The sequence below is a fragment of the Schistocerca americana genome, chromosome 8, assembly GCF_021461395.2.
Source record: "Schistocerca americana isolate TAMUIC-IGC-003095 chromosome 8, iqSchAmer2.1, whole genome shotgun sequence".
Classification (NCBI taxonomy): Eukaryota; Metazoa; Arthropoda; class Insecta; order Orthoptera; family Acrididae; genus Schistocerca; species Schistocerca americana.
The window spans coordinates 446,533,511-446,545,525 of NC_060126.1; the positions used below are offsets into that span (position 1 = coordinate 446,533,511).

The 12,015-nt window shown below is 40.4% G+C and overlaps 1 protein-coding gene across 3 annotated transcripts in view; it reads left to right on the forward strand.

The window, feature by feature from the left end:
- The window catches only part of LOC124544766 (zinc finger protein 420-like), a 165,936-nt gene that overhangs the window by 77,207 nt on the left and 76,714 nt on the right, over positions 1-12,015 (forward strand). For all 3 annotated transcript variants that reach the window (XM_047123442.1, XM_047123444.1, XM_047123443.1), the window contains exons 7-8: positions 703-908; positions 8,746-8,889. In XM_047123442.1, coding sequence (XP_046979398.1) covers positions 703-908; positions 8,746-8,889 — 350 coding nt within the window. The remainder of the gene's footprint in view (positions 1-702; positions 909-8,745; positions 8,890-12,015) is intronic.

Genomic DNA, 12,015 nt, shown 5'->3' on the forward strand with positions numbered 1-12,015 from the left:
TTGCAGCAGTGCAGGCATCACAACTACGTGCAGCTAGTCTGCATGTGGGAAATCATATAAAGTTCCTTCTCCTTGTTCTGTTGGCAGTTGCTTCGCGCAGTGACTTACTGCCCAGCGGCCATAAACATTCTGTAAATGCCTGTAAATATTTGCCATAGTCTGTCTTTCTGCCAAAAGAAACTCAATAACTGCTTTTTGGTTGGAATTCATCTCCATTGCAGACACCATTTTGAACACTGGTTATAGTACTGGTGTCTACTAGGAGTACTGGAAATTTTGATATGATGTGGGAATGTTTAGGATAATTACAATTTTTTGAATCAAAATTGGGTCTGAAAAAAGTGTTGCATTGCTTATTTAAACACCCCTTGTAGTTTCTCTGGTCAGTGAAATAATGTCTGTATGGCTGTGGTGCAGCTGTGAGTAAGAACTATAAAGCGACAGTTTCACATCTTTTTTCATTTTGTAATGAAGATAATAAATGACTCCACAGGTTTGCTTACAAAAATCCTCAACTGCTTGTGTCAAATCAATCTAAAGAATGGTAACAATATGACAGAATACTTGTATTAATCAAGAAAATACAATTTGTGCCTAAAGGGGTTACTGTACAGAAGTATATTTTGATAAAAATTTTAGTTTACATATTCTTAAATTCAATAAATATGCATATTTTATGTCTGTTACATTTTTCTTCTGCAGGCATAAAACCATATCCATGTTCCATCTGTGGTCGAAGATTTAGCCAGTTAAATGGAATGCATCAGCATAAAACAATTCATCAGGAAAGCAGAGATATCAGCTGCAGCTTATGCCCGAAAACTTTTAAATCGTACAATGTTATGCGTCGACATGTGAGGTACTCCCATGAAGACAAACTCGTCAGCATGGGCAAAGATGCATATTCAGTAAGATATCATATTATAATATGCTTCATTTTCATTGGGACTGTGGCTGCTCAATAGTGTACTTTTAACCAAAATATTTGAAAATCATGGCAGAATGTATAATTCTTGATTTTCACTTTTTCTTATTTCTTTATTAACTTGGAAGAATTGAGCAATTGTTCTCATACTTTATTCATGTTGCTCCAAACAACTTAAAGGAAAAAGGTAGCAAATAACTTAAAAATCAGTCTTGGCGAAACCTGTAGTTTGGAATACAGTTTTCTATTGAATCTTATCCTGGTAGTTGTGCTAAACATGCACTGCCCCATATTGTTTTTTCTTGCCCTTCATTCTTATTGAAGCATTAATGCACTTGTGGATGCTTTGTTGTGCAGAAGTGACTAAAGAAGACAATCTCATTAAATTTTTGTTAAGCAGCTTGTAAAGGCAAGGCAGAAATATAAATACATACTAATCTGTACAACATGTCATAAGAGTATACAAATAAATACAAAGGGGTTGCAGTTTGTGGACTTAGTACCGTGAGACTGCATAGGAATAGATCCTGTATTATTAGGGACCAGAAAATCTGCACCTATTTTTGACAATTTGCATCTGTTTTTTGCAAAATTTGTGTCTGTTTTTTGTTGATATATATACACATAAAAACAAAGATTCTGTAACTTACCAAATGAAAGCGTTGGTATGTTGATAGAGACAATAACACACACACACACACACACACACACACACACACACACACATTTCAAGCTTTCGCAACACATGGTTGCTTCATCAGGAAAGAGGGAAAGAGAGGGAAAGACGAAAGGATGTGGGTTTTAAGGGAGAGGGTTAGGAGTCATTCCAATCCCGGGAGCAGAAAGACTTACCTTAGGGGGAAAAAAGGACAGGTACACACTTGCGCGCGCACACACACGTATCCATCCGCACGTACACAGACACAAGCAGACATTTGTAAAGGCAAAGAGTTTGGGCAGAGATGTCAGTCGAGGCGGAAGTACAGAGGCAAAGATGTTGTTGAATGACAGGTGGGGTATGAGTGGCGGCAACCGTTACCCACCAAGCATCAACCTCCGCTAATTTCAAGTGGCCGCCACTCATACCTCACCTGTCATTCAACAACATCTTTGCCTCTGTACTTCCGCCTCGACTGACATCTCCGCCCAAACTCTTTGCCTTTACAAATGTCTGCTTGTGTCTGTGTACGTGCGGATGTGTGTGTGTGTGTGTGTGTGTGTGTGTGTGTGTGTGTGTGTGTGTGTGTGTGTGTGTGTACCTGTCCTTTTTTCCCCGTAAGGTAAGTCTTTCCACTCCTGGGATTGGAATGACTCCTTACCCTCTCCCTTAAAACCCACATCCTTTCGTCTTTCCCTCTCCTTCCCTCTTTCCTGATGAAGCAACCGTTGGTTGCGAAAGCTTGAATTTTGTGTGTATGTTTATGTTTGTTTGTGTATCTATCAACATGCCAGCACTTTCGTCTACCAAACAAAAGCGCTGGCAAGTGGTTCTCCTTTCTCCAAATGTTTCTTTAATTTTCTGTAGGCAGTATCTATCTTACCCCTAGTAAGATAAGCCTCTACATCCTTACATTTGTCCTCTAGCCATCCCTGCTTAGCCATTTTGCACTTCCTGTCGAAATCATTTTTGAGACGTTTGTATTCCTTTTTGTCTGCTTCATTTACTGCATTTTTATATTTTCTCCTTTCATCAATTAAATTCAATATTTCTTCTGTTACCCAAGGGTTTCTACTAGCCCTCGTCTTTTTACCTATTTGATCCTCTGCTGCCTTCACTATTTCATCCCTCAAAGCTACCCATTCTTCTTCTACTGTATTTCTTTCCCCCATTTCTGTCAATTGTTCCCTTATGCTCTCCCTGAAACTCTGTACAACCTCTGGTTCTTTCAGTTTATCCAGGTCCCATCTCCTTTAGGTAAGCTAAAGGTATACTTCTGTTTACTTCAAATTGACCAGCCAATGTCCCAACCATCATCCTTCTACAAAGATGGACTTACAATGATGAAAATATTTTATCTGAATGCTTTATAGATTCCTCATCTATCAACTTTAAAATATTGACTGAGAGTTCATCACTGCCTGGAACAGTTCCTTTTTTTGTCTTGTCTATAACGTGTTTGTCATCTGAGGGGATTATTTCTGGGATTCTATTCACCTAGGATTACTGACAGCGCACATATAGACATATAAATATAACTTTTAAAGCTCAAAATAATGCATTACAAATGTTTGAGGATCACCATTAACATGTTAAGCATGCCATCAGTCCTGTGGGAATGACAGTGCTCTCTTTGTTTGGATGCTGTCCGTCCCCCAAACCAGACAGTGTACTTCTCATTTGGATGAAGTCAGTCTGTGGGGACTGACAGTGCAGGTTTTGTTTGAATGACATCATTGCATGGGAATGGCAGTTTCAAGGTTAATAAACAAGTTTTGTAATTTTAATGAAGTTTATCAAACCTTTCAATACAATATAGGGTTTATGTTTGCACATAGTACAAAAGGTGAGCAATTTTCTAGCTGCATTGCACCCGAATGTTTTTGTGATTGTCTTGTAACATGCAGGACCATATCTACACACTTTGTGACTTTCCTTCATTTTACAACTGATGTTTGCTTCTTTTTGTATTGTCACTACTAGAGTTCTTCAAGTGAATGGGATGTGAGTGCAGCTGCCAACTGTTTCTGAAATACTGTGTTTGACGTTTTGTCGTGACATCTTGGGCTGTGTATAAGGCATTTATAATGGCAATGTTCAAAACAAGATTGAATGTAAACTTTTGCTACTGTTCTACTGTATTTCTCAGTGGACTGCCACATGCACTCAGTTGATCCAAAAGATCACTAGCAGTTTGTCCCTTGTTGTATTCAGTAACAGTTGTTGACCTTTGTTAACCATCAAGTGGTCGCCGACATGCTATGCCTTGTTGGAAAGTCCAGTGAAATCAGCTCTGCGCTCAATGTGGTGATAAAATTTTGAGTGTACTTGTTAATTGGACTTTGACTAAAGTATCCTGAAACTTAGTCCTTTTTTTTAGCTTCTTTGTGATATGAAGTCAAGCCATGTGAATGTTAAAATCACTTTGGAGCTGGTTGGGGTGCCAGTGGTGAGCACGTGCCAATCATCTGACAAACTGTCATCACTTTGTCTCTAATGAAGGAACATCATGTCTTCTTCAGTTTCTGAGTTGCTAAATTCAGTTTCAAGCTCAGGATCACTATAGCCATCCACTTTTGGAAGCACTGCCTGAATAATACAGGACAGAGGCTGAAAGCACACACTCAGTTGTTGAATGTCAAAAGCTGTATGCAGCAAAGATGATTTCTAGTGTCAATTATCTCAACCAAAACACAACAGCCAGGCTACAGATGTAAGACTGGAAGCTTTCTACCAGCCAAACACTCAACTATTGACACTGAAACGGATAAAACTGGGGCTCTTTTTTTTTTTCCTCCTCCTCCTTCTCTTTCTTCTTCTTCTTCAAAGTTCTGACAGCAAGGATTCAAGTGTCACAGGATGTGAAGCAGGCAGTCAAATAATGTTTTGCTCAGCGCTGTGTTCCACCATTGAGTGGTCAAATGTGCTCTTGGCCACACTTTGGTGGTGGTCATTCATTCTGGTGGACAGCTGGTTGGTGATCACACTCACATAAAGTGCTGTGCAGAAATTGCACCAAAAATGGTACTGTGCTATACCGTATGTGACATGGCTGTTTTCACTGGTGACCCTTTCTCTGGGGCAGGATAAGCCTATGATGGGAGTTGAATAGGATGTGCCGAGTGAGTGAAAAAGGGGAGTGGGGGGGGGGGGGGTCTTGCACCTGAGTTTTGCATAGGGATACGACCCATGTTGATAGTTGAAAATTGACCGAAAGACATGGTTCAGTTACTCCATTCTGGGATGATATTGCCTAATGGGGGGTTGGGGGGGAGGGGCACTACCCCTTCGTAGGTGGCTCTTGGGGGTATTTGGAGGTTTAGAGGTGTGTGTGTGTGTGTGTGTGTGTGTGTGTGTGTGTGTGTGTGTGTGCGCACGCGCGCATGCAACAGCAACAGTAACAACAACCACCTTACAGAAAGTTGAGTAATGAGGAGGAGGAGATTAGCTGATCGGGTGAGGAGAAAAAAGCACTGGAAAAGCTAGGTAAATTAGAAGTAATTACAGAACAGGTAAGAATCTAAGAAACAAAGATCCAAGTGAAGTCAGCGAACAGGTTATACTAAATAAAAATGGAAAGATGGGGGTATGAGTAGAATTAACAGGTGTAGGATAAGTATGTTGAAGAATTGTTTGGAACACAAGAGCATACGTGACTAACGAGACATTATGGATTGGGTGTCTTCCATTTTCTCTGTACTTATAGGATTTCAAGGTTAGTGGCAAGACATTAATTTATTAAAGCAGTTTGAAGCACTGTTTAGAAACACTCGAAAGCATATTCGATATGACAATTGCTTCCCATGTCAAATCCATAAATATCTTCATATTGATTTCTAACCCACAAGAAGTCTGCTGTCCAGTTGGATATGTGATTGGATGTTCTCTAATTGTGTATGGTATTGAGTTCTTGATGTAGAACTGCATTGAAAATTTTATGTTTTACATAATAAAATGGCTGTTAAATAACTAATCACAAATCTAACTGTAAAATCATTGAAAAGATGAGGACTGAGCTGATTGAGGCAGCTTATTACAAAGTTTTAGGCACTTCACTTTCTGTGTTGCAGGCCTGTGTTTGTGTGATAGGGGAATTGCAGTGATTTTTTAATTATGTTTGTGCTTTATTCTGAATTTGTTTTCGTCATGTTGCTGATACTATGTAGAACAATGGTGGTCCCTCACAACTTCTGCTATTTGTGTCTGCTCCATGCATTTAAATACTTAGCTTCCAACTGTAGTATACTTCTTTCTCAGTGCTCTTATGAAATATGTATAAAGTTTGAGAGCGTGAGTAACTGCTAGCTGCTTTTGCAATTGAATGAACACTTCCCAGTATCAGCAGGTGGTTACATCTGAAAGAAAAATTGTGCAACATTGCAGTGGAGAATCCATTTTGTGAAAGATCTCCTTTTGACTGTGAAATTATTATTATTATTATTATTATTATTATTATTATTATTATTGCAGTTCGCTATTGCAATTCGACTTTGTGGCCATAACCTAATGGAAATAATATTATGCTTTAGCACATGTCAAAACCTAAACATTGCCTATAATATTATGAAAAGGGTAGATTGCTACTCACCATGTAGAAGAGATGTTGAGTCGTAGACAGGCACAATAAAAAGTCTGCTGTACATTTAAGTTGTTGGCCAAAAGGTCTTCTTCTAAAGTAGAAAACACAAATACATATTCATGCAAGCAACTGAGACAGTGGTCGTGTGTATGAGAGTTGTGCTTCCATAAATGTGCGTGTATTGTCTACTTTAGGAGAAGGTATTTCGATTGAAAGTTTGTGTGTTTAGCAGTCTTTTTGTTGTGCCTGTCTGCAACTCAGCATCTCCTCTGTGTGGTCAGCAGCAATCTATTCTTTTCATAATATCGTCATTATTCCATTCAGAATTTTCCATTGCTTGATTTTTGCCCAAAAATTGTCTGACATATTTGTGTGTCAGCATTCAGAGATATATACAGGGTGTCCCATTTATCTTGACCACCCTAAATGACTGTCCAGATGCAAATTAAAGAATGTTTCAAGCAAATGTTCTTCAGCTGTCGGGGGACATCAATCAGCATGATTACCTTTGTTGTAGCTTTGTTTTTTACAAAGATATGAACAGCGATATGACTTTTTTAAATGGCACCCTGTATTTTTTATTCGTTAATTCATTTCCTCTCCTAATGATCTATTCAAAAATCTATCACAGTGTATCATTCACCGAAACACAACGTTATTAATTACGTAAGACAACATTGACTTTGAGTCCAGGATTACAAACTTGTCCACTTGCTAGAGTTGTCAGAAAACAAATGAAAACCAAGTAAAAAAGTAAAAACGTAACACAAAATTGACTTTGACTCTCCTGTACCATTACCCGGGAGTAGAACATCAACCAATCCATCTGGCAGGATACCTCCAATTCAGAACACGACGTGCATGCAAGGCATTATGTGCTGGACATCCATCGTGTTGATACCACATAAGCCATCTGGTTCTTAGCGGCACTTCGTCCAGAAGAGGAGGAAGAATTTGTCTAAGGAAGTTGTAATACGCTGTGCCATTTAGACCACCATTGATGAAATAAGAGTCAATGATTGTAGTACCAAGCATCCCACGCCAGACGTTAACTCTACATTGACGCTGATGTTCCACCTGTATAAGCCATCGTGGGTTGTCGCTGGACCAGTAATGCATGTTCCTTGTATTTACCTGTCCTTTGTTTGAGAAGGAACATTCATCAGTAAATAGAACACTGGAGAAGTGGTTCGGGTTGGCGAGGATTTGCTGCTGTGCCCACTGACAGAACTGTACACGATTCAGGAAGTCATTCCCCTGCAATTCTTGCTGTAGGTGTACATGGTAAGGGTGGAACCGGTGATGTGTAAGAATACGATGTATACTGGTTTCAGGAATGCCAATCTCATGGTCAAATACTCGTGTGCTCACATGTGGATTCATAGCAACAGAAGTGAGAACAGTAACTGCAGCAGCTTCATCTGTGCGAGTGCCACGACCATTGCGTTGTCGTGGTTTGAAACTTCCTGTTTCCCAAAGCCTCACAACAAGACGAGAAAACATCCGTCGGGAAAGTGGGTTCTTGTCAGGATATCGGTCGCTCTCTGTACAGTTCCGCTGCCTGCATAGCATTTTGCCTACCTTCAACAACAACAATAAAAGAAACATTATGTCGATGCAGTTTGTAGGAAGGACAGCCTTTACTGCATGCCTACTCTACACAACAGTATTTAAAAGGACTAAACTACTGTACTAAATGAACACGTAAATAAGAAAACAGTATTGCTGTTACTGTTCTGCTAACTTACATTCCCCATAGATGTGTAGCATTTCTACCTACTCTTCGTTGGAGTACATTCTGCTCACACAACTCTTCAACTGACGATGGTTGACAGAATGACAGGTGTGCATTCTACTTATGTTTACATTTGTCCTCTGTCAACGTCATCACGTGGATGTGTTCCAGTGCTCTGAGTACCTGCACTAAGTGTTGGGAGCGTCAACGTCATTGTTGTGTTATGTAATTAATAACGGTGTGTTTCAGTGAATGGTACACTGTGATACATTTTTGAATAGGTCTTAGGAAAGGAAACGAATTACCAAATCAAAAATACAGTGTGCAATTTAAAAAAATCATACTGCTGTTCGTATCTTTGTTAAAAACAAAGCTACAACGGAGGTAATCATGCTGATTGATGTCCCCCCTGACGGCTAAAGAACATTTGCTTGAAACATTTTGTAATTTGTGTCTGGACAAACAGTTATTTAGGGTGGTTAAGATAAATGGGACACTCTGTATATACACATATGTGCACACATATATGTCAGGCTTGTCTTAGGTTTTGACATGTGCTGAAGTGCAATTACATCCACATGATAATGGCTGAAATTGCTATAGCGGATTGAACAAATAAATAATTTTACAGTTAGAAAGGGACCATGATGTCATGACTGTGAACCATAGCTACGAGAAGTTTTATGTTTTGTTTTTGTCAGAGGTATGTGACATCTGAATTGAATCTTCCTCTGTTTTTCATTATCTTTGTGTAAAAAAATGTTTCTTTGAAATCTTTTCTGGCAATTATGTAAGAGTACTACTATGTATATAAAATATATAATCTGAATTCCGTTTTTTATTTATAGGCTCTGAAGTTGAAGGATGGCACTCATGTCAGAAGTTTTTACTGCAAATTGTGTGGAGCTAGCTTTAAATACGCAGCTCTTCTCAAGCACCATGAAAGTATCCATGTGCAGGAGAAAGACTTTCATTGTAAATTTTGTAAGAAAGTAAGTATTATGAATCCATTTCTGTAACTGTTTGTGACATTACAGTTTGCAAAATACTCTTACCTTTTATACAGTACAAACAACCAAATTTACTGTACTTACCAGCTGCTGAAAAACATAAATAGAATTGTAAGAGCATTGTGTATCTTTTGTCTTTACTTTTTGGAAACAACGTAGCGTGTACCACATATGTAGTGGGATTGAAAATAACCATTCTAGAAGTTTGCACCGTGATTTCAAAATTCATTCAGTAATAAATACCAGCCTTTATTCTGATTTGATTCACTATACCATGCAGTAAATTTAAGGACTGCTAGGAAGTTCTGGAAGAATGTAAATATTTCGTGAATAATAGAGACAAGTCACTGAAAAGCAGATATAGAGTTGTCTGGTAAATCTCCCCTGGTCAACTTTTGCGAAACTCGCAATTTCCTAAACCACCAGTCCTTTTTCTCCATCCATCTTCCTTTCCGTTCAGCCGTTCTACCAGAACAAAAGCTAGCAACCCATAACACCTTTTATTTGTGTGTTCTCGTTCCTTTGCTTTGTAAGTACATTTTTTTATCCATCCAATTACTTTAATTTTGTACTCTGTAATATGTGGCTTATGAAAATATGCAGTCTGAAACTTGTCAACCAATAAATAATTAGCAGCTTAGGTGTAAATAATTAAAAATGTCTTTTCTTCGTATCACTGACCTTTCCTTTCTGGTATTTCACTGCCCCTTCACAAGCAATTTATTATTCAAGGTCCTTCCATTTGCTTACAATAATTAGCAATGTTGAATATGTGTTCAAAGTGACAGCACAAATTCATTTTTGGACCGTTTTTTGATTTCATTGTACTTCCATATCATTTCCAATTTATTTGTCACTGAAATTGCTTTTTCCACATTTTGCACACCCATTGCTTGAAACTTTAAACTCTGTAGTGTATGGGAATAAAAACATTGATCCCTGATAACACATTTTGTCACAACAGGGCAAGTGATAGGAAACTTGAGGTGACTTGGCTTGCGTGAGTAATTTTATTGGCAGCTGAAGTCAGCAGTCTGGCTAGGTGGGATGTGGTTTTTTTTTTTTTTTTTTCCCCCGCAAGAGGTGGGGCCCTTCTATGCCCACACCGGCATGATGGCCAACTCAAAAGGTCTACTGCCATCTCTGCATAAGGGTTAGTTTTCACTAAAGTGAGGTGTCACGGGATGTGGGTACTGAGATGTTTGCGTACGTCGGGTTAAGGTTAACCATTGATACGTGCTCCTCTGGAGATAGATTGGGTCGAAAGTCGAGCGAAGGGTAGCAGTTTGAAGGGCAGAGGAATAAAAGTGCCAAGGCAAGAGCCAAGGGAAAAAAACTCTGTGATAGTTAGGTTGGGTGGTAAGACCAGTAGCGGATGTCTTGCTGCCTGTGATAGGTCGTGCAAGGGTAGGCTTTGTTAATAGTGGGTATCATGCATGTCAATACCTTTGACATTGTGCAGTGCTGTTGCTCGGCGGCTGCCACAGGGTGAAGGTGTTGAACTGTCGGTTAGTGTCAGTAGCCTGCAACAGTTAGGTTTATCATCATTGTGTGTCCGATAACTCATATATCAGATGCACAGTGTAGGGTGATGTGGGCGATTTGTTTGTGCGTCAGTGGGCGAGCTTGTCAGTTTCCCTGCTGTAGCCTGTTGGTCAGCTTTAATAGCAGCTGGTATTTCCAGTCAATGTTGCTGATATGCAGGGGCTTGCCGACATTTGTCGCTTGTTGGTGTATTTTAGCTTGCCACAGGTGGTTATGCCCTAGCTAGTAGTGTCTTTGGCCGCTTATGCTTCCACCTATGGTTGTGATCGTAGTTTCCCAGAGTAAGGATGAAAGGATTGTTAGAGTGTCTCGAGTTCCTGTGTAGTCGTGTGGCGTCCCACACAACACACCCACTCACCACAGAGACCACACAGGCGCCCACAACTGTCACTCAAACAGTCGACATACAAGCCAGCCCTCACCAGACGCCAACACAAGCACCAGTGGCCGCCAGCACGACCAACAACTCACAGGCACACACACCCAAAACTATCTCAACATTCTGGAGAATAATGGAGACGTTATTCCCCGGACTCACGGCCACCGAAGTGATCATGAAGATTATGGGGTGTGTCACAAAACTCTTCATGCATTTCATGTCAGGCTCGCTCAACTGGACTAGCATCCAAGCCACTATCACTCCATTTTTCACACCACTACATGGATAATACTCCACACCAGCCCCAAAACACAGATGCTGACATGAACTCAATGATACTGTTTTGGAACGCCAACGGGATCGCAAACAATAGGGCTGAAATGGTCGCGTTCATGGAGTGAAAGGATATCCGAATCACCCCAGTGAACGAAACACTGCTTATGCCTTGCAAACAGCTAAACATCCCAGGCTATTGCATTTATCATGCCGACCGAGTGGTTGGCAGGAAGGGAGGTCGCATAGCAATCATCATACACAAAGACATAGAACACAAGAACATTGAGCTACTTGCGCTTGAGAAACTAGAGCCCACGGCCGTCAGGGTCAAGTTCAGTGGAGCCAACACCACGCTGGTATCACTGTACAGTCCTCCTAGAGACACAGTAACACGTGATATCAGCGCAGTTCTCAACATAGCACCGCGGATAATTGCCGCTGGAGGCCTAAATGTAAAAGACCCCGACTGGAACTCACGAATACGTACCTCGAATGGCAAGCAACTATATGGACACACACTAGGCCAAAACTACATCATACTTGGGCCAGACGCCCCCACGTTCATGCCTGCACAGGCCCGACACAGGCCAGACGTGCTAGACATAGCCCTCATCAAGGGCATCACAAGCACACTCAACCTTACGGTTGAAAACGATCTGGACTCAGACCACATGCCTGTAATACTGCACATGGAAGAAACACTGCAGGACTCAGAACCATGCAGGATACTGAACTACAAACGCACAAATTGGACACTGTTCAAGGAAACACTTGATAGTCGTATTCCTGACACCCACGAAATTAACAACACGCATCAAATTGATGAGGATGTGGAGGCTCTTACTGCTGCCATCCAGGACGCAGTGACTGACAGCATTACACACACAACACCAAAACAACACTCAACA